The sequence below is a fragment of the Monopterus albus genome, unplaced genomic scaffold, assembly GCF_001952655.1.
Source record: "Monopterus albus unplaced genomic scaffold, M_albus_1.0 scaffold208.1, whole genome shotgun sequence".
NCBI lineage: Eukaryota > Metazoa > Chordata > Actinopteri > Synbranchiformes > Synbranchidae > Monopterus > Monopterus albus.
The window spans coordinates 328,623-352,578 of record NW_018128088.1 but is presented as its reverse complement, the minus strand read 5'-3'; the positions used below and the strand labels follow the sequence as shown (position 1 = coordinate 352,578).

At 40.5% G+C, this 23,956-nt stretch overlaps 2 protein-coding genes across 6 annotated transcripts in view; both read right to left on the bottom strand.

Annotated features, from left to right (window-relative positions):
* Positions 1-6,811, bottom strand: part of bmpr1bb (bone morphogenetic protein receptor, type IBb) — a 46,349-nt gene extending 39,538 nt beyond the window's left edge. The window contains exons 1-2 of one of the 4 annotated variants that reach the window (XM_020618641.1): positions 6,446-6,811; positions 652-799 (exon numbers count right to left, since the gene is read on the bottom strand). The gene's annotated coding sequence lies outside the window, so the exon portion shown is untranslated. The remainder of the gene's footprint in view (positions 1-651; positions 800-6,445) is intronic. The other 3 variants (XM_020618639.1, XM_020618642.1, XM_020618640.1) reach the window with 3 other exon arrangements.
* A 1,059-nt stretch (positions 6,812-7,870) lies between these two features.
* Positions 7,871-23,956, bottom strand: part of pdlim5b (PDZ and LIM domain 5b) — a 31,884-nt gene continuing 15,798 nt past the window's right edge. Inside the window, exons 4-13 of one of the 2 annotated variants that reach the window (XM_020618616.1) lie at positions 19,531-19,567; positions 18,742-19,256; positions 16,298-16,452; positions 15,449-15,476; positions 13,221-13,384; positions 10,836-11,016; positions 10,474-10,654; positions 9,184-9,304; positions 8,975-9,090; positions 7,871-8,854 (exon numbers count right to left, since the gene is read on the bottom strand). In XM_020618616.1, coding sequence (XP_020474272.1) covers positions 8,765-8,854; positions 8,975-9,090; positions 9,184-9,304; positions 10,474-10,654; positions 10,836-11,016; positions 13,221-13,384; positions 15,449-15,476; positions 16,298-16,452; positions 18,742-19,256; positions 19,531-19,567 — 1,588 coding nt within the window. In that variant the 3' untranslated portion in view covers positions 7,871-8,764. The remainder of the gene's footprint in view (positions 8,855-8,974; positions 9,091-9,183; positions 9,305-10,473; positions 10,655-10,835; positions 11,017-13,220; positions 13,385-15,448; positions 15,477-16,297; positions 16,453-18,741; positions 19,257-19,530; positions 19,568-23,956) is intronic. The other variant, XM_020618617.1, reaches the window with a different exon arrangement.

Here is a 23,956-nt window from a genome sequence, read left to right as displayed (position 1 = left end):
AAAGAGGGCAAATTATCTCTGCCCAAACTGAAGAACTGGTCAAAATAAGCCAGTCAAAATGACACTAGGGAAAGCATGGAAAAATCATAACATACCAAAACACAATCTGTTTCAACAGAGATCAACAGCTGGCACAAGCTGAAACTACCTATCAGGGATATGACAGACATCTAAAGCAAATAGGAGTTGACAACTACTGCAAACTTACATGCAACTTACAGTAACACGACCCACTTTTTGTTTGCTAGAGTAATTTATTTAAGCCAACGTTGAAGTTCTTTTCATGAAGTGTTGACATGAATTTGTCACCTGTCACCTATTTTGGCTGGCTGCCTAATCCAGCAACCAATGCCAAAGACAGACTGGGATTGCAATATTATGTTGTATTGTGTTCGAGAGGCCATGTGTAGCTTGTTTCCAGATAAGGACGTGTGCAAGTGGGAGCCTAGAAAACACAACAGCGGGCAAATATGTAACATAACTTGGCAGTAAGAGCACAAACCGTTCCTGTTCTTGCAGTGATGAGGTTTAAGGTAGCATTGCTTTTAATACTCCACACCCAGCAGACTCCATTTTTTCCTGCGTGTTCCAGGATGTGACTGATGTAAATGAATTACCATTGATAACAAAGCACTCTGAAGGTGGACTCACCTGATACAATCTTTTTAAACCAAGCTTCTTCTGAACAGTCACTGCAGCATCCTCATCCTCCTCTGTCCCCTGGGCTCTGATGTCAGCACATTTCCATGCACACAGCCTCACAGGTATGACTCTAAATGCCCTCTCCCTTCTTCAAAATCTATTTTTTTAAAAAGGCACATATGAAACTAATTACACAGTCTGCCATCAGAAAGAGGGCTGGTGAACAGGAAAAACAAGAACAAGACAAATCAATCTCATCTGTTTCTGCATTTCCTCCCACAGTCAGAGTGGCACTCGCTGCCACTTGCTATTTAGCTGACAAGCACGTGGTTCAATTGCAGAATCAGATACAGGGAAGAAAAAGGTCTACAGTAGGACAGAATTCAGAACAAAGATTTTAAGATTAGTCTGCTGAAAGATCAAACTGTCAGAAGAGACCATGATATGTTTTTTATTGTGTGGTGAAATACAAAACCTCATGCATATATACTCTAAGGAATTACAAATGTTAAAATCTCAGAAAAGAAAGCAAGTGTCAAAGCATACTCCAGCAACCTTGAGCCAATATTATATCAGCAAAATAACACACTGAGTCACCGCTGGGCATGGTGCAGAACCAACACTGTGAAAAGTGTTGATCTTGGAGTTTCTCTTTCAGATGACAGGTGACTTACTGTATAACGTGATTCTGGGTGGTCTGGCTGACCTGACTTTTCTTAATAAACCACCAAGCTAGAGCATAATTTTGGGCTGACATCCTGCCTGCTACCTGCAGGTCAGACATGTCTGTATGTGAGAATGACAGAGACTGTGTGACAGTGTGCACTGTAACACCGAATGTGATCATCATTCTCAGTGCACACAAAACTGAAATCAATGATCTGCACATGTAGTAATGCTATATAAAATGTATTCTTTCATCCACTGCAAATCTTCTTTTTTAAAAATGCTCACATGCACATACACTGACACATGGACTCACACACAGCTGTCTTTTATTTGTCAGGATCCAGCCACAGATGGTGATACAGTGTGAACTTTAGCAAACGAATTCTTGACATTCTTTTCGGGTGTGAGTTACTCTCCACCTCAAACCAGTGCTAGCTTTATTTTCCTGCCAGGAGGCCACTGTCACAGGAATCAAAGCAAGCTTCTCCCACATATATTGTCCTCTGTGTATACACTAACTCTCTTTTTCAGAGCTCTGTGTGTTATGAACTCCTGTATTGGAGCTATGTCAGCATATTCTGTTATTTATGATGATGGGTCTTGTACTGGCAAGCTTACTGCTCAATTTAAAAGGAATGCTAATTAATTCAATGTCTACTGCTGAAATTAGGAGACACAAAAATTATAGTGTATCCACTGCATCATCAATGATTCATTGCCCTGCAATGTACCTAATGCATGCTAATATTTCAAACCGTCTACATGAGTTGATAACAGTAAAATAGATAAAATGTAGTTTCTGTGAAGAAAAATGTCAAAATATGTGACACAAATTAGTTGAAATTGTGGTATTAATTACAAGAAGAGTGGCTAGGTACATTTTTCATGAGCCCTACACTAATACGGGAAATCACTCAGGTGAAATTAAAGCTTCCGAGAGTTTCTAATATTTACTACACTCTATCAAATGTTCATCTCATTCATTTCCAGTGCTCCAGTCAGTACATGGAACCAACGTCTGGCCTGATACTTCAGTGGGAAAAAACAGGATTCTATTATAGTCACTGCGGTTTATTTTACATAGCCATCCACATGTTCAGCATTATGTCAATTAGTTTGCCACTTTGGGGGCAAATTGCTGCCAAGACAGCATTACAATCTCCACACACACACACACACACACACACACACACACACACACACACACACACACACACACACACACACACACACACACACACACACACACAGGGTCAGCCACACTAAACACCAACTCTGCATCAGGAGAATCAACACTCAGTGATCAATACAGCTTTTAGCTTTGGATTTCACTTTCTTCACAATGTTATCAGTCTGGAACATCAAGTAAACCCACCCAGAATCACATTTGAAAGTTTACATTTGTCAATATGTCTCACTTTCACAACCAATACAGTGTGTATTATGTCATTTGGTCAAAAATTGTTCTAAAGTTAGAAAAGATTCACTTAAACAGACGTGCATTAAAGTGCCTGAGAATTTGATTCGCCACCCAAACGCAGGGCATTAGAAAGCATCCTGTCACTGTACCCAGCTAGAGCCGGTGCTTGTCTTGTTCCAGAAGAAAAAAAGTGGGCATTAGAAGGAGCTCATATGTCTACCATCTAAAACTTAAAGGACAGAGACTGGATTTCAAGCTCAAGTCATTCCTCCTACTTTGACTTTCACCCAATCATGCAAAGTGCCCCTTATCCTCTTCTGTTCTTTGATCTTCAATCACCCCTCCTCCCCCAACTCATCCTGTACCTCTTTCTCCATCTTTTTTTCTGCCCTCTCTCTTCCTCTAATAACAGGATGTCAGCTTTCTCTCACATGGTTGCTGACCTTCCAGGCAATGAGCAGAACAGCTTGCAGCTTTAAGTTACTCCTGCTGCCTGCATTTGTCTCTCATCAGTGACTATAGATGAAACAGCAGAGTTAGCCTAGTCATGGAATAAATTGTCAAAGAGCCAGGGAAGCCTTGGAGTAAGAAGATGATTACTCATAAGTGGGGCAAGATCAGTAGCCTGTACTTCCTAGCTGATGGGAGCCACGGCGTAAAACCGCCAGTGATCATAATGATGGTTTATCTCAAAGATGAAATTCAAACTTAGCTTAACTGAAGAATCTTGGGGTGAGAGCTCTACTCTCTCCTCCCGAGGGGGGGTGAGGCTGTCAGGAACAAATGCAAGCACAGGCCTGCATGCATCCCAGGAAGTATCTGTGTTGACAGTGTTGTCGTTACAAAGAAAATAAGGCTGTGCGACGGTTTTTCGTTTGGTATGCATGATTGAGCATGGAAGACACAGTACAGAGTGTTAGTGTGTGGGAAGAACAACAGCCACTGGCAGAAACCACTGAGTGAATGACAGATGGAAAAGTCATACCTGTGAAAGAAAACCCTTGATATGAGGTGCTCCTCTATCAGTGTGTGAGAGGAGAAGAAACGAAAGGAAATTGTGAAAAAGTGTAATGCTCTGACAGCTGGAAAAGACATTGGGCAAAGTCTGTCTGGAACTGAATCTCTGACACTTTGTTTCTCGATACACTGCAGTTCTGTCTGACAGTCACTGTGCTCATATTACATGGCTGCTTAAAGCAGAAGTGTGAAGTAATAAAGTGTCCACTTTCCATCAGAAATGTCCTATAGCTGTTACTCCTCAGTATCTGACATATTTCAAACTTCCTGGTAAAAACATTCCCCCTATCTACATACTCGGTCATTCCTCACATACACAAATACTGAACTTGTTAATATGCGCCAAATATCTCTGTTCTCATTGGCTGGACTTGCTTCCTGTAATTAAAATGGAGGAAACTGGGGTGAGAGGTCACAGCTTGCTAAGTTTAGCCCTGTGGACAAATCCAGACTCATGACAGTATCTACCTAAATCATGAGTGTTTGTTTGTGAGTTTATGTGCATGTGTATAGACTGCAGATATGTTCAAATGGGCTGCAGTTTGAAAGAGGAGCTGGTATTCCCTGCCCACTATATCTTTATTTCAATTGTTGTGGGATATCTGATTGTCAGATGTCCTGATTAAGGGCAGAGTACCAAATGTACATAAAATCCAATAAGTCTGTAAATAATATACATTGAGAGCAATTTTATGCATAATTATTTCATGTCAATCTCATGTTATACAATTTGCAGCCACATCTCCATTAAGCAAACATATTTTTAAAATGTGAAACATCTCATCGCCCTTCACTTTTCCGTGTGGTGAATTCATGGATAGAAGGGCAATAACCTCTCCACAAGTCCACATAGAGACATTTTCCTTCAGCCACATAAGAGTGCTGTTTTGATAATTACCGTTAGCCAGCATCACACTACACACAGAGCTCAGTACTTTATCTCAGAGGCAGTCTTTAAAACTTCCAGGCCTGCCTTCATGTTGCCACTGTAACTGGGCCATACAACATGAAGGTTGGTTTTCCTCACACACACACAGTCAATGTAAGCCAACAGTCCCAGAGTCCAACATGCTGCTACACTTGAAGCTGGAGTTTGTGGTAGACCACAAAGTGCTGCCTTGCCATGCACCCTCACTTGACATGCCATCCACATCATGCAAGTCTAATGATGGACGTTCGTCCTGCCAGGGGCAGAGCCAATGCAAGCACTGGGTGGTGGGTGGCAATTTGATGGCTCTCTGTGTGTTTACTATTACCCAAAAAACGCCCAGTCAGCTATGTCTCAATGAGCTTCTCTGTCCTGTAAAGAGTTAGAGGGTTATTGGTGCATTCCCAGACAACGCCACAGACAGGCACAACGTGCAGTAGGTTGTGCACAGCTGTTTCTGGAATCTGAGGTGCTGATGTATACATTGCACCTCAGTGATGTCTCGTACATCAGCTCTGGTCTAGTGACACTCAGTGATGAACTGCAGAGCACAGACATTTTGTGTTATACATTCAACTGCTAAATTGTGCTACTGACCCTATGCCACTATATACATCTTTAGCTCCCAGACATGAACACAAATAGCCTGTGTAAAAATAGTACACCTCATTATTTGTTTCCTACACCTCCTACAGTACATTAATAAGCATTACCTGAATCCATCAATCCATTATCTACATGGCTTATTCCTGAACAGCCAATCCCAGCTGATGTTGGGTGAGAGGTGGGGTCCACCAGTCTATCACAGGACTGACATGTAGACAGACAACCACACACACACACTCACTCACTCACTCCTGGGGGCAATTTAGAGTCACCAATCAACCTAAGCTGCATGTCTTTGGACTGTGGGAGGAAACCAGAGTACCCAGAGAGAACCCACCCAGGAACAGGGAGAACATGCAAACTCCACACAGAAAGGACCCGGGCTCAAACCCTCTTGCTGGGCTGGCCTTTCCCTAATCAATTATCAAATCACATTGTAAATCTGAGGTTCAAAGTTTAATCTCAGTACAAGGTCCATTTAGTAACATACAAACATGACATGCTCGTCATCAGCAGGTGTCATGAAATTAACAATTTAACTTTTAAGGCAACATGAACAAGTACTCAAATACATGGACAATTTAACAGCTATAATCCCATGACACCTGGACAAGCTCCCTCTGCTCATGGAGAGGAGCTTTACCAAATAACCCCTTTATGAACCACTCTCCAGTCAAATCAAGCAGATATCATCATCATCATTATCATCACCATCATCATCATCATACTTGCCATGTTTTTTAACCTAGACAGACTTTCACTGCTTAAACTATTTTCATCGCCAGCTGAATTATCAGACCACTGGCACTTAAATCGTTTAACTGTTATCTTAACAGAACTTAAAAGCCTTATATCTCCCCTTGATCAAACATTAAGATGCACTGACTGGTGATCATGGCACCCATTAGCCTGTTAAGCGTCATCATCACCATCATTATCGCCAAACTCCACCAATAACAGCGCTCATCGACCCGCAGTTGCTGCCAGGCTCGAACTCAACACAGACAACAAACAAAATCATCTCAGTTTAATCCTAGTGAAAAGCAGCACGGAAAACAAATTCACTCATCTGGTTTCAGCGAGGAATCCTGATTATCACAGACGCAAGACCACTGTTGGAGCTCAAACTGCACCGCGACACAACTGTGACAAAGTACACTTACCGTCTCCTTTTCGCTTTAAAACCAAGTCGAAACGATCTTGATTGGCCTTGATTTCAGTCCAGCTTTAGTCTCTTCTCTTTGCATGTGTCGCTCTGTCTTATGGCAGAGTTTTCCAAGTGTACCACGGCTTGTTTGAGGCTGGTTAAATCTCGTGTTGTCCTGCGCACAGCTCCCACCTCCGACGTCTTGGAGAAGTGCACATCAATACGCACAGCTCATGTGTAAATGTAGGTTACACTTTCTGACAATATCACTCACTTTCTGTCTGTCATTAAAGTGTCTGTGTGTCTGGCGTTGCAGAGGCTACTTTCCCCTCATAGGCATGTACAGTAAAGTGTGTGAGGCAGCTAATGCTGGTGCCTGTCTGCCTGCGCGTAAAACTACTCTGAATAATCACAGCAACAGATTTAGAAAACACTCAGGAGCCGTAATGCACCAGTTCTTTGACGCAATGCTTTCTGTGCATTGACAAAGGCGTAAAAACTAAATGTAGATAAAGGTATTGGAAGTAGAAAGGGTTGCTTTTGAAGGTTTCACTCCAGTAGCAGCCACAAATAACAGGATAGGAGAGTTAAGAGGGCTACAATACATGCCCTGCCATACTGAAGAGCTTTGTTATTCAATGCTCAACCCTTTTATTTGAATTGAAAGTCAGAAGAGAATGTTTTTGCACAGTTTCTAATGAGAAAGTCTTTTTATACACAAAATTGTGCACAACTCAGGAGTATATATACATAAAAGTATATATTACAGTTGTTTCAAGTTAATCCAACACTTTTTAACAAACACCAGAAAAACACTGAGGGCACATATAATATGACAAGGTCCTGATGGGTAGAACATAGCATAAACACTGGGGAGGGTTCCGTTTCTCAATATGAAAAATGTTTAATTAAAACAATAAACAACACATTAGCATAACATAAATCAACGCAATTACAATTCATTGCATTTCAATGTCAGAAATGAGTTGAACTAGAAAGTAGTACATTTCATCTGAGTATTCCCTGCAAGCATGATCACTATAACGTACTGATAAACAATAGAACATCACTACTTGATCTGTCTTGGGATTAAGTTCATCCTCATAATTCTTATGCCTTAACTGTAAATCTGAACCTACACAGTGACTGGGTTAATCACTGTTACTGCTATACACATTACTCATTTGTGCTGTCATTTACCAGGAATGATTCAATAACATCCATCCATCCATTATCTATACCTAATAGGGTCACAGAAGGGCTGGAGCCAATGCCAGCTGACATTGGGTGAGAGCCGGGGTCCACCCTGGACAGGTCATCAGTCTATCACAGGGCTAACATGTAGACAGACAACCACACACGCTCACACACACCTACGGGCAATTTAGAGTCACCAATCAACCTAAGCTGCATGTCTTTGGACTGTGGGAGGAAGCTGGAGCATCCAGAGAGAACCCACGCAGGAACAGGGAGAACATGCAAACTCCACAAAAAAAGGCCCCGGGTCGGCCCGGGCTTTGATTCAATAACATATTACTTTAAAATAATAATACTAAGAATACACTTCCCCATTTTTATTCTTAAGGCCATGTGCTCATATACTGCTCATGTACTGCAGGTCTTGTTGCCTGAACACGTTGTCCGAGTGATCCCTGCCTTACATATTTGTCCCCTTTAAGTTAAATAATCTTAATTTCTAATCCTTGCATTGGCTTTGCTAATGTGTTGCATCACTTTCCACATCAATATTTTCTTTCCCATCTCAGTAGGTCATTGCAGTAAACCATCATCAAGAGTTCAACATACAGTACTACTAGCACAAATAAAAGGCCCAGCAATAATATTAATACACTTGCATATGGATTGAGTATTGAAATGTACTCCTGCATTTTTGTCAGAAAAAAAAAAACTAAAATGAAATAACCAACAAGAATGGCAAATTAAAACATTACTAGCACAAAAATAAAGTTTACAGTGGAACCTCTGACCCAATGTTATTTATTTATTTTTTTTAAGATTTATTTTCAGGCTTTTGATGTTTTTATTAATTAGTGAATCGCAGAGAGGCAGATAGACAAAAGGGGAGATAGAGAGACCTGTGACAGAGCTGTCAGAGGAGTCAAAACACCGACATCGTGAAACCCAGTGTGGTATATGGTGCGCTGCGCCGTAACCACTCAGCTATGGGGCGCCCCGACCCAACGTTAATTAACAGAACACACAAACAAATAAATCTGCTCAGTTTTAATTTTGAGAATATTTAACATCTGACTGAAATACAAATTGCTGTAAACTAGCACAGCTGTCCTATGCTGTTCGTACCCATGAGGGAAAGTCAGATGTTGACTGTGTGGGCATGTTTCTTACACAACGGCATGTCCTTTTTGGAAAAGAACGGCTGACCTTCCAGACTAGTAGAGCAGACCTGTGGAGACAGACACACATATACAGAGCAGTGTTGTTATTTGCACAGTATTCTCAACATGTTTTACTTTTAGAACTAATGCTTGTTGTTGCTGGAAGCGAGGTGGTCTCCTGGACCTACCGCACACACAAAGCAGGTGTCATGCCAAGTGAATCCTAGAGCCTCCAAGAATTTGTCTCCTGCCTCGATGGGGAAGTCACAGCCGTGGCAGTTAGCCCCAAACAGGTTGTTGTAGTCTGAGTAAACAAGACACTGACAAAATGTTAGTCTGTTTGCACACAAGGGTTTCTTCACAAAATCTTAACTACGTTGTGGACTTCCTACTGTACCCTTTTCACAGTATGGCTGTCCATCCTCCATGTGAAACATGTTGCCTCTGATTGGCCGATGGCAGGCAGTACAGACAAAACAGGACACATGCCAGGTCTGTTTCAGGGCATTCATGACCTCCTGCATAAAATAAAATTAGGAACAGCTTGTTGAAATTAATATCACATACAATCAAAGCCTTTTTTTTAATAATCTGAAATAAACAGTTTTTGTAAATGAAACAGACTTAAATGTTTAGACTGAGGATTATGTTGTTTCCTTATAATTTGACACCTTTAAAGGATAAGGCTGGTCATTTTCTATATTAAAAGTATTTTCAAAAATCACTATACAGGGACTAAAACCAGCAGTGAACTGCCTCTACTCACGGTTAATGTCTGCCAGTCCTGGATTAGCCTATTTGTCTGTGCCATAGAACGCCATCATTGTTCAAAAACAATTAAACACATCAGCGAAACACAACGCAGCACTGGTTGACATGTTTCCTTATTATAAAACTACAAACCCTGATATTTGTTAAGAATATCCTGAGATCTTGTGCATAGGTCTTTGACTCTTGCTTACTCCAGATGCTGTTAAAGGCTTTGCCCATTTGGAGCAACATTTAAAAAAAACACATCACCCAGGCCAGCAGTGTTTTTCCCTGATGTGTTTTTAATTGCTCTTGAACACCAATGGAAATCTATGGCACAAACACATAAGCTAATCCAGGATTGACACACTAATGCAGTGGTCCCCAACCACCGGGCCATGGCCCGGTACAGGTCCGTGGTACAAAAAAGGTTGGGGACCGCTGCACTAATGGACCGCGATTAGAGGCAATTCATTGTCAGTTTTACTCTCTGTATGGGGAGTGTTTAAAACACAGTTAATACAGAAAATGACCAGCCTTATCCTTTAGACAAGAAATAATGTCCATGCATCTCTCTTTGTGTCTTAAATCAAATTTCCCATTGATCACTTTGTATCAGTGAAGTCCCAAATGAACAATGCTAATCTGTTCTGTGACTGAAAGAGCAACTATAAACAATCAAATGAGTGTATGAATACATTTCAGCTTTAAAATAGAAAAGTGAGGTACATTGGGTAAAGTTGCCTACAGCCTCTCTATAGGATATACAATATGAAACCATTTTGTTTACACAGTCTTCTTCTTGCTTTCAGAAGGCTTCTGCGTTATTTCTTTAAGTGATGGAAATCGGTCAGTGATGTTTGTAGTATTAGTAAAGTAAGAGGTTTCAGTACAGGTAGATTATGGCAGAGAATATCCCTTCAGGTTTGTAACTCACCCCCAGAATCTTCTGGTGGCAGTGGGCACAGGTGGGAGCAAAGAACTGCTCATAGCAACGTTCGCAGTACACCTGGCCTTTCTCCTCCACAAATCCACCGTCTACCAAGGAGGAGTGGCAGTGACCACAGTTGAATTCTTCAGGGTGCCAAGACATGCCCATGGCCACAAGGAATGGGCCCCTGATTATAACAAGCAAGGGAGAGAGGACACAGCATAACATTTCAAGCATCCACTGACTAAAGTTTTTTGGTTTTAGAAAAAATTCTGCACAAACTAAATGTTACACATTGTTGACTAACCAAAGAAACATTTTTATTAATCCGAATTTCTTGTAAATGCAGATTTTTGATGCCTAGTTACCTGATAACATTGTTGCACTTGCCACATACTGGTGTGCGCATACCAGCTGGGATGTGCTCAGCTCTCTGCACCAGAGATTGGAGGTCCTGTGGATGGGGCTGTGGGGTGGGGCGGTCTGGATTTTTGGCAGCAGGACCGGTGATTCTGCCAAACGAAGGAGCTACTGCACCCTTAGAAAAACCTAAACCAGCAGGAAATACAATGGCTCATTATTCAAATGAAAAACCAGCCAGTCCAGTATGAGCCTACTGGAGAAAATGTCTCTTCCTAAACTTAAAATAATTAGGCAAATCCCTAATTCACTGGTTGTAATAAGAATTGTACTTTTCATCAAACCAATTCACGACTTTCTCCACTAACCAACCAAATGAGAAGCACACGGTTTAGATTTGTGTTGTCAGATAATGAATGGGTATAACTGGATGATCTCTAACCTCAGCTGGGGCGGACAGAGTCACCCCACCCTCTACACACAAGATATCATTTTTCCCACTGAGGAAAACAACACTTTCCCAGAGTCAGAGGAGACACCTGGAAAAATAATCTACCCCCCCACTCCCCCAACCTCAAAACATGTGAAGAGGACGCACAGTTTTCCCTTCTCTTACTCAATGAAAGGATGCATCCAGGATGAAGGTCAGTTCTGGCTGCCCTCAGAGGGGGCTCGTGGGAGTGGTGGTTAGAGACAGAGACACTATTGAGAAAGTGCACCTTTATCAAAGACTTCGAAGGACAAGTGGCTCCTAAATTTCCTTGTAACAGTGAGCAAACAAACTGAATAAAGAGAACTAGCAGAGAAGTGACAACACTGTGAGGGTGGGGAGTAGATTTCATAAGAAGAAAGATGTTGAGCTGAAGACAGTCATATAAAAATGAGATTCTCTTATCTAATTTACAGGTTGACAATTATATTTAAATAATATTTCTGTTATGGTGGATTTGAAGAACTGCTCTTGACATAGTGAAATCATCAAACATGAATATCTATAAATCCACATTGAGCTGATGTCCTTGATAACTTGCACTTTCATGCTAAAACAATGACAGTGCCAAAGAAAGTAATAGAAAGCTCCTGTATTGTGCACCCAATAAAGTCAGTTCAGAGGAGAGAGGAGTAAAATTCAACAGAAGAAATTCATATTCCTCAGATATTAAACATCTTTTCATTGCATCATAATTTAGCATCAACTAAATTACATAAAACTATGTTGAACCAAATGCAGTATTTTATCTGTGGCACCATATGACCTTGTCTGTGTGAACGCCGGTACTGTGGGGAGGCTCCTAATAAGCTGTCAGCAGGGATGAAATTTTAAATGAATCCTTTGGCAAGATTGAAGGCTGAGCCACAATAAATCAGACAGAAAATGAAAGACACATTTGTAAGTCTGCCATTGCTGTCATGCTGTATAAAAAGGATAAGGAGAAGAAAGTCAGCATAAGAAGACATTCGGACTGAGTCACAGCAGGACTGGAAATCTCAGTTTTATCTGTTCTCTCTTTCTAAATTCAGAGAGAGATAAAAGCAACACAAGGGAGTCACAGCAGGAGACAAACTGTGGATTTGTTTGGTGCCTGTGGTGATGTGGTTATAGTGAAGCTTCTTAAAAATGATTTGTATCAGTAATGTGCACTGCCTAAACATTTGACTATTTTCTAACTTTAGAAAGTGCTGGCTGATGTTAAATTACAAAAAAAAAAGCATTTTAAGTTCATGTAGCACACTCCACATTCCCAGCCCCACTCCACTTTCCACTATTATGAAATAGGTGCTTGTTTACTTCTGTTAATCTGATAAATAACACAGCCAACAGAGGACTAACTGTGGCCTCTCCTGCTCTCTCCTAGTGGCACCTTTCAGAAATTATTCCTTAAAAAAAGGCCTCTAGGGAAATACATTAGAGCACACAGTGCATTTGTTCATGTACAGTGAGTGCACACTTCTGTCTCAGTGTTCCTAATAATGACCCCTGACTGACGCCTTTCAGTACATATTTACCCTGACTAGCTCAAAATCTCATGGCAGGGTCTGCTGTATTTAAAGAGCAGCCTTTATGTAAAATAAAATACATAATTCTCAATTTCACACTCTATTAACTAAGGGGATCTTGGGAAAAACCAATAGTCTGGGCTCATTAACAGAATACCTCTGCTTTTTATAGAGCTCATAATCTTAATTATCTTAGTGTCTGGCATTAAAACCTGCAATAAATGTTTGGGCTCAGTAGGCAGTGATTTAGAGGAACAGCGATGCCCTCTGTCAGCTAAAAGAGGAAACTACAGATCATTTTACATGGCAGAAGCAAAACAACAACCATTTTAGTAACAAAGACAAGTGAATACCAGAAGTAGAAAAGAACAGACGGAGAGGGTATACGATGTTACCTGATGGACCTCCAGGCTGGTTTGAGGACTTGCTCTGGGCTGTAGGACTCTTGAATGTGGAAGCAGGAACAACATTGCCATTTCTGGGCACTGCTGCAGACTTGGAACATGTTTTTGCTGCAGGTGAGGTGTGCACAGTGGGAGGGGTTTTGTCAACTGTCTCACTAGAAAACAGATACGTATTTCATATATATCAGAAGTTAATACAACAGGCACACAAACATATACAGTATTTGTACACTTCATTTGTTTATCATGTCTTTAGTGACAATACTTTAAACGCAGAGCTTTCTGATCGACCAATAATACATCTCCAGACAGTTTAACCTGATGCCTCTTACTCATTTGCTTTTTTTTGTGAAAACTCCCATGGTAACAGCTTTACCTCCTAAATGCTGTGAACATTTAATAAAACAGGAAAACAGAAGCTAACAATTTGGTACACATGGCCTATTTCTCTAATTATACTATATTTGACAATCATTTATCATATTCTATCCGGAATTAAGAACTCTTAGTGTCACAGGAACTGAGCTGTCATCTGTGGATGCATGTGTAGTGATAACAGAGCTCAGAAAGACATGGTCATTCAACAACCATCATGCTGGAACTGTTGCTGCTTGGAAAGACTAGCTCAGCAAAAGATTTGCACCAACAGGTTTAATTTGTAGCCCTGAAGCTGTTTGACTTTTTCAGCTCCAGCCCATTGCATGTTACTAACAACAGACTGTCAAACACAGACCCCATTAGCAGTTATGCTTATCATGTTTTGATCCTGAATTATGTTTCCTCCCTCTGTCATGTGTTTCTGTTTGGATGACACACAGGAAGAACCATGACTAGAAAACGTGATGCAGTTCTTACGAGGTGATTTTTAGAATTTGACACTGTAATTTTTTCAGTATCACCTACTGGCCTTATACTGTATGTTACAAACAAGTAAACTGACCAGCGCCTGTGGACACATTGTTTTGGTGTCTGTGACCCGTCTACAAGTAAGATGAGAAATCTAAGCTGTTTTAATGAAGTACAAATGAATCTGTATTTAGAGTAGTATGTTTGTTGCTTTAAATGTGCATGGCTTTGAAGAAAATAAGAAAAGGAAAAAATATATGACTGAGAAGGTTTATTGAGGTAAAATCATCAAAAACTGACAAATGAAAGTGTTTAGTTAGTACAGAAATCAGAGGGAAAAGATTGAGACATGCACAGAAAAATAAAGTATAAGATTACAGAAAGTGTGCAGGGGAAGTGGAGGCTTGGACATAAATAACAAGGTGCTAAAAAGGATTACATGTGTAATGTTGCATTTTTAAGCACACATATTTATGCATGCATGCATTTAATTTACATTGCTTGTCATTCACTTTATATTACTTTTGTTTAAAATTTAAAATTGGCAATGTAAGTTTAATAATGGTCAAAATCATAAAGCAAAACAAACCAAGCCCTTGTTTACTGCACATTTAGCGCTCGTGCTGAAACGTCATGATGCCAATCTCTCAGCTTGTTGTACTTGTGTCCTATAACTTCTGGGTCCAACTTCGTTCCTCTGATTTTCCCCATAAGACAGGAATGGAAGGAAAAGAAGGGAACAAAGGAAACGTTGGAAGATTAAGAAAAGAGAATAAAGTAAAAGCTAGTACAAGAGGAAGCATAGAAACAAATGACAGAAAATGGCACAGCTAGAACTATATAGAGAAGACATGAACTAAAATCTTACTGGCAGAAGGGAGAGCTGGAATCTCCTTCTGGCAGGGGAGGTATTGCCCAAAATACCACTTAACTCACCCACAGTTTCCAGTGAGTGACACAATGACTGGTTGAGGATCTGGTACAAAGTGCAGACTGTGTTTACTGTGGATTATTTTGATTTGACTAACAGCAGCTGAAGCGATCACAGCCTATTCTGGCTGTCTCCACTCAGCTATCATCCTCTGAGAGCTCTTAATGCGATCTTTCCAAATTAAGCCTTAAATTAAGTGTGGTACTCTGGGACCATAAGATCAGGAAATCGGGGCTAAACTCTGAATCACAGGCTCCTAGACACTGAGGGCCAATTCTGAATCTGAAACTATAATCTAATCAAGATTGTAAAAGTAGCAACATTGCTAAAACAGATGCATTACATACAATGTATAAAAAAAAAAGTGCTCAGAGATGAGTGACAGAGCCAATAAACAAACACATACCACATTTTATTACATTAAAAACCACCAACCACTTACTTTTTTCCAATATTCTCTGGAACTTGCTCTGCAACAGTGAAGAACAAACACAAGTGAAGATAAATGGTCAGTGAGAATATGGACTGCTACTGGTCGCAGCTCTGTCTTTCTTCCAATTTGTCCTACGTTCATCTGGACATAGTATGAACTGAACATGTAAACCCTGCCAGGATTCTCTGGACTATTCCACAGCTGTTCACGGCTGCAGACGGAATGTACATCAGTGTTGAAAGTATATCAAATACTCCATATATTCCAGATCTGGTAACATCATTTGACAAAATGGGGGAAGGAGACAGAGACATCTCTCAGCTCACTTCACTGTAGTAACTGGATTACTGTAAAGCCACAGGCCTCTCATGTAGCCATCAATGTTACTTATAGTCAAAACAGTCATATAACAGATGAACCATACAGCAATGAGAGCTTTCTATTGTTTTAAAGGAACATTGAAATCAATATAATCTATAGCAGCACTCAAGTTTTGATAAAAAAATGTATAAAACAGGGAACTAATACAAGTCAGCTGAAGCCTAAAACTGATCATCTTTAGATAAATCTGTTAAGTGCCTCAGCTCCAGTCTACAGTGATTTAAAGGTTCTAAAATGAACTGACAGAAATATCAGTTTATCTCACAGGACTCAAATAAGTCCAATATAATATTCAGCTAGTTTCAACACTAAGAACACAAGCAATAAGTCTCTGCAGAGCGTTAAGTCTGTTTATATCGACAACCTGACTACAGCACTAAGAACACAAGCAATAAGTCTCTGAAGAGCGTTAAGTCTGTTTATATCGACAGCCTGACTACATTAAGGTCACGTGAGCACACCAAGGTTGGTACACACCATTTTCAGTGCCAGTGAGCTGAGCCAGGATACGGAAGGAACGGGACTGGGTGGTGCCAGTTCGCGGGTGCCAGTCCTCTGTGTCCTCAATCAGGCGCCTCTTGCTGGCATCGCTCAGTGGGGATGCATGATTCTCAGGCTCCGCACTAGGTTTCCTGTACAGCCAGATCAACAAAGAAATGATGACGACGACATGTTATGCACCTGTGTTTTAAACATACAGTATAATGGGTATCACTGAGATCACTGCTACAAACAACTGTAGATATTACTTAATCAGGTCCTATACCACAGAATAACAATGTTAACATTGTTTATGCACATGCAAACCTAGAACAAGCATTTGCAATAGCAACCAACACATAGAATATTCACTGAATGCTCGACATTCAATCGAGGGTGCAGCTTGCAGATACATGTTTTAAAGTGTGACCTAACAGATTTCACAATTACCTCCTAGGTCTAGGTGGAGGTGGAGTGCTGCAGGTGAACAATGAGAAAGTAGTGATGGATGGAAAAGTGCACAAAGGTAGAAAAAAAAAAATCACAAATTTAAAGTCACATTATAAACTACACATACTGTATGACAATGAACTGGTTAAAATGGAAGGTGATAAACACTATTCTGACTATTAGAGAGGAAAACCACACAGCCCACTGTGTAATAGAACTGTACACAATGCCAATGCTGTTCAGTAACAGTAAACAAGTGAGAAGCAGTTAATGAAATGGTGAAATTAAAGATTGGACATTGGTGTTTGAGATGAACATGACAGTGACCACATCTCACCACAAGATGGGGGTAATGTGCTGCACAAACAGGAAGATCACCTTTACTTCCCAATGTTATGGCACTCTAGTGTTTGCATGCACAGTTATGCTCATGTGACGTTCCAAGCTATTAATCAGTTTTAAATCACAGTATGTGCAATTTGTTTCCTGTGTGTGTTTTGATGTGTGTGCTTGTGTGTGTCAGGTGAGCAGAGATGAATAATGATCAAAGATGGTAGACTTCAGGTTATTCTTAGCCAAAGAGGAATATATTTGGCTGTGGAATATAAATGACTGAGTAAATAGGCTAACAACAGTAGCAGATGGAAGCAGACAAAGTGTGCTGACAGACCTGACTGCTCCGGGTGTAAATCCAGCATTAGCTAAGACCAAGCTTAATGCCACTGAGAAAAGGAATAGACAGTACAAGCTTATGTCCACTTGGTGTCCTCAGTCTTCTTACAGATGAAATATTTTCAAGGTTTTGCAATTTGTGTGGACCTTGTGTGAAATGAGTGGATGAGCACGACTGTGAGGTCTGTGAGGTGAAAGCATGCCTTTGCTAATCATAAATCACAGATGTGAACACTGTAACCACATTCAACGTGGTTGGAAAGCCACTGCAGCAAATATACAGTATTATCATTCACAGCACTAACTTGATGACTGTCTCTCCTTCCTCCTGTTGGCAAAGAAAAGTTGAATTGGGGAAAAAAAAAAACTGAAGCCAAGAAGAAGCACAAACAGATCAGTTGGAGAAAAGCAGCACAGTCCCAAACACGCAACATCTAATTGAATGGCCCTTCTGAGAGAATGTTCAGATTGGAAACCACACAAACAAAGACGCATGCAGATCAGGACACAAATGCAACAAACACTCCACCTCTACAGGCTGACATTTCAGGGTTTCAAGCAAAATAAAGATGACGCAGTAATGTTGTGTTTGCCAATGACACTAAAATAATCACCAAAGTGTAATAAGTAGAGTTTTGTTCTCTGTTCCTGACTTTTTAACATCTCTCACAGGTTATCTGGCCAAAATTTAAAATATGGCCAAACAGACTGCTGTTAACTTTGTAAATCTCACAGAGGTATTCCTAAGTTTCCTAGTGTGAAGCCACTTTGCTCACTTAAAGCAGACCTCTATGACTTATTTTTTATTTCAGGTGACAGAGAGAAAGAGCGGTGAAGACTTGCACCTAACTCAGTCTGCTATAACCCCACCAGCGAGTGAAAAGCCAGCTAATGAAACCCGGTTCAGCCAAACCTACAAACACAGAGCTGCTAGGATTCTGGCTAATTAGAAACAAGTGCTACACCAGCAGTGCCAAGAAGGCAGACTGTGTTTGTCAGAGTTGCAAACCAAACTGACAGTTATAAATAGGCAGCAGCATCAGTTAGCATGTTGTCTAGACTCTTTTCCCTTTCCAGATGACCTGTAGAAAATTTATACAAGATGTGCAACATGCCTTGGGTTTCTCTTGCATGCAGCTGTGTGAAAACATGGGTGATGGGCTGTTTTAATGTTTAATGTTTTCAAATGAGATACATATTTTAGGGCAGAACTAGGCGTAATAAATACACACACACACACACATTTACTTCAGCTCTTCAGATAAAAAAGGGAAAACATGTTGACAGAGTAAAAGAAAGGTCTGGTGGATGGTACCTACCTATTCAAGTGCTCTGACAGCCCCTGGCTCTCCAAAACACCTCGCCTTTGTCCCTTAGCCACCTCAAAAGCATTAACATTGGAGTAGAGGTTGATAGGTGTGTTATAGGCAGAGGATTGTGGGACATTAGGATGGGAGGACGGGGATGTCACTTTGGCTGGAGAGGAGGACTTAGATGAAGAGGAAGAGGGAGACGGGGAGGTGAAGGTGGAGCAGACAGGGCTAGGCTTGGGAACTGAGTTAGCTGGAGCTGGAGCTGCGAGGCTTGACTTCAGTGGAAACGGAGGCTGCGGTGGTTGAGATGGAGCAGCTGGCATGAAAGCGGAGGATTCAGAAGGAATGGAGGCCACTTTTGGGGCAGCCGGGGAGAGAGAAGATGTAAATGCACTGCTGTCCCCCCCAAAAGGCCGAGCTGTCTTGTATGCAGGACTGGGCTGACTTGATAGCTTGGTGTATGTGGTGCTTGGGGCGGGGTGAGTGATCGGAACAGGCTTAATGATTTCTCGAGGGTCATCCTGGATAAAGGTGGAGATACACAGCGTGCACAAACAGCAAATCCACAACAAACTCATGCATGTAAACCAGCATTCCCAAAAGCCTCAAAGTCATGCCTGTGTCAGACAAGTTTATGATGCTATAAAAAGCATGCCAATCCAATTTGTGCTCTGACATAATCTCAGAAGGGTGATGAGAAGGCACAGTTTTAAGTAAAATGGTATTATATTCATAAACAAATGGAAATCAGATGAATTTTTGTTAATATACAAATTTTAGGTGACCATTTCATACCTTGGGTGCTTCATCTTTAGGTGGGGCGGTGGAGGGTCTGTTAAGACAAAAAGAGAACTGTAAAATCACTGCTCATACAGCACCCATGCTAACTGCTGTGGATATCAAGATCCAGTAGTGGAGACAGAGCAAGAGAGGGTTGGATTATTTTACACTCGCTGCTGCGTTGCCTAATTCAGGGCACCACTTTTGAGCAAGCAAGGTTCAGGCTCTGAAAATAGACTAACTGTGCAAGGAGATAAGTGGAAACAAATGGCGGTCTGGAAAGTAAGACCGGTTCAAAACTGTATGCCTTGGAAAATGGTCAACAATAATTATATGTAATTTGTAGGTAAGGTGCTGAAACATTCAAAACCACCACTATCTGGTGACCACGGGGTGAGTTAGGGTGTATGTCTAAGTGTAGGCTGGCGTTGAAGTGTGGAAACATCAGATTAACTATTATGATTTAAACAGGTGCCGTGGTGGTGGTCTGCTTGTCTGTTATGCAGAGGTGCAGAAACCAGCACAAAGATTTTCTGTTATTTATAATAATTATCCACCTAAATGTCAAAATAAAACATAAAAGTACACACCTATGGGGGGGGGGCTATTGTGTATTAACGCATATCAAGGCACAGTACACCTCCTTTCATGTCGGGCCAGTTAAATGTCCTAATAAATTTCTGTTAGTAAACAACAGTCTCTTAGTGAAGCATTGCAAGGCTGGTTCACTGGCATCCTTCCTTTGTGCCATATTAAGAAAACAATGTCATGCATTTCCTTTCTGTCTGAGGCGCCGTGTTATTGGAGAGCCACACACTCCAGACAGATGTTGATTTCATCTGTGCCCATTCTTGCATTTAAAATTTCCATTTAGCAGTTAATATATGGTATGTGCATTTTCCAGTGTACTTGTATTATTGGACATGCATATGGAGCCACACCGCGGTGTGCCAAGGAAAACAGCGAAAGGTCCAAAGATCAAACAGCACATTCCATTACAAACATAACCAGCTGACAATGACACAGTGTGTATCTGCAATCAGTGACCCTGTGTGGGGCAGTTGGGTGGATTCACTCTCTGTCTGCTTTTTCCCAGAGCAATTTGAACAACACTTTATAGGGTGGTTCTTACAAACATCTGCTCTGCCACTGATAAACTGCAGATTAAATAACTGGCAAGATCGTAGAATTATAACATACTGATGCAGACGTTTTATAATTACAGGTAAGTTTTAAGTGCTGTCACTCCCAGACAGGCGGGGAATGGGACAGCACTGCCAACTGCAATGAAAGAGAAACGCTGGGTGAGTACATGGCCTCACGTGCATGTATTTGCTTTTTGACTTGCTGATGTCCAAGTGTACACACATGTTGGTTAATCTAGAGATGGTGCTAACCAGCCTACAGTGCTCATGTCGGTTTTCCTCTTGGTGGTGTGTGAAATATCTATGTAGTTCTGCTTTTCATGAATGGAGTAAGTATTTAATATCATACATAAACAGGTCACAGTATTATTTGTTTCATGCATGAATTATTTCACACAACGTGACAAGTAATTTCTCTAATGTTATTTCAAATAAACCTACCTGTAATTAAAAAACATCTACAAGTACGTCATCATTCTGTGATCTTGCCAGTCTTTTAATCTGCAGTTTATCAGGAGGATCAGGTGCTTTTCATGTATGTCATGTATGTCAAACACAGTTTGTGCTACTGTTTGTATTCAGAAAACAGTCATAGCTTTGCACAGCCTCAAATATGCTGAAGCTGGTTCCTGCTAATCTAATTATGATACTGGATTATTATCTTACACATGTACAGATATGATAAACAGGGTTTGTTTATAGACCAAATTTATAGACTTATATACTTAAATAAAAAGCTAATTAATACCTAAATAACAAGTAGCAGTACAAAATATAAATAAACACATTAGTATTTACAGCTAAAGACTTGTACATCTGTTGAATTGCTAAGTGCGGTTTTTATCAACATCAGACTACTCTGTGCACCCAGTCTCTCTCTCTCACACACACACACACACACACACACACACAGCTCCAGAAAAAGAGTGAGAAGTTTATCCAGAGGAATAAGTCTGAGGGCAAAGTAGCCTGATGCATTCCCATCCTGCCTGTGTCTCTTTAAGGGCCAAAAGAAACAGTCTGGCATATGGCATTTGACTGAATGATGGATGGGTTACAGTTGTAAACTCAGCTTTCCCACCACACACACACACACACACTTTACCAGCTCACAGGGCCACATATCCATTTTTTAACATGGAGGAAAAACTGTACAAATAAGAGTGGCAGTTAATTTTTCCTGCTAATGTTTCACTTAGTTTCATGAGCAGTTTTTGAAGATGAAAACTGCAGATCCCTCTGACTGCAAACATCTGTCTGATTTTCTCCTCTAGCCACAGTTTTTGGTCACGCTCATCATATTAAAAGGTTATTGGGCCCCATTTTATATGATATGTGTGACAGTTGAGTAGAAGTCATACATGCTATTAATGCAAAGATCAGTGAACATTATTCTAAAACCTTGATACTGTATATTATTCCAAAAACCTGTCCTCCTGTATTTAACTGTGTTTCTGTTTTAATGTGCAGCCAATCTATCCGCTCAGTGGCAAAACTCACAGCTTGTATCTGGCTCATCTCTCTGTGTTACCTCTCTTCACACGACTCATTAATGTTTAACCAAGAATAAGCATCATGGAAGAGGGAATTTTGACATTTCATTGGAAAAAATACAAGGTTCTAAAAGAGGGACAGAAATGTGACTGCTATTTCCAGAGCTAACACTTGTTAACCTATAACTGGACAGCCACCGTTGCTTGGATACTTCACTACTACCATGGTTACTTCCCATGTCTGCATGTCTGATCAAGTAGAAACCCCATGGTGCTTCAGTTTCAGAGTTCACATGCGTCATAGTGATGGAGAGCAGTCATCCTTTTCATCCCCATGTACCTCATCATGCCACTTTCTCTTCATTGTGTGAGTGATAACTTCTCATCCCAGCAAGCAAACTGTTGAATAAATAGTTAACCACAGGACCAGACATTCAAAACGATACCAAGATTTGCATTTACTTGCATGCAGTAAACCTGCATCAAGCTTAATTAATAAAGCAAACTGAGAAATGTGGGAGTTCAAATCTCTGCCTACTGAAACCAAAACAGAATAAACTGCAATTCCAGTTAATTCATTTTTGAATTAAAGAGGTTATTTAATAAAAAGGAGAAAGGTGTAACTATGGTGGGGTAAGGAGATATCTTCAGAGTCCAAGTGTCTTTTGATGTATGCATTTTCCACAGATGAGCTAATGTGTTAATGGAAAGCCAGGCAGCAATGCATGACATCTGACAGATGGATACAAACTCAACAGCCTCCAAAAGCTTCACACACAAAATGAAAAAAACTACTTTGAAACACTCTGCTGTGGGAGCTGACATGACTTCTTGTCTAAACATCAGGAGAGGGTTGGATCGCTGTGTTGATCTCTATTATCTTTTGAGGTTTTGGACCCAGGTGCAGCTAGCCACAACCTCTGGGGAGTGTGGGGGGTTTCATTGCACTGTGGTGCTTATTTCAAGGACAATAAATAAACACCAATTATCATACTTTCCTAAGGCTACTTCCCATAGCTGCCTGGTGACTGATAGCCACTCAGCAACAAAATGCAAGTATATATCAACGGACGAAAGATTGGAAAACAAGATTAGATAAAGGTTCGTTCCCTTCACGAAAACTATGTTACTAGCTAAATTTAGCGAGAACAGTCTCTTATATAAATATGCACAGTGGTGAAAATTAAGCTGCAAAGCTTCAACAAATAAAGGCAATAAGCAGAAAGGCTAGACGGTATATAATGGCTTAATGGACATTTTTATGTAGGTAACATTTGTAGTTATACAATAAATGTGTGCATGACAGTGTGTGTAATTTCATAACCATTTCCATTTTATTTCCACCAGTTAATGTACAACTGTACTGTCAGTGTTTACCTGAGTGTTTACACTGGATCTTAATGTGTGATTCCGGTTTGAATAAACTACAGATGAACTTCATTATCTAATCTTTGTTAGTAAAATCAGTGCATACAGTAGATTCATGGATTTGATTTGATTTGATACACTGTACACATGTGATATCTTCACACACAATAAATGATCTGCTGAAAGAATCCAACCTATGATAAAGTGACATAACGGCACTAAACCATAATCACATTAATCATCTCTTGGTACTCTTGGAATGTTATTATGACCTCGGCAGTCTTATCGGTGATCATCAAAACCATAAATCAAATCTGAGAACATGGATGCTGAAAGTGGTGCAAGACAAAGAAAACTCTACAAGTTACTTCAACATGATTTGTTTCACTTATAATATATACTTAATTCTCAGATCCTAAGTAAAAGAAAAGTAAG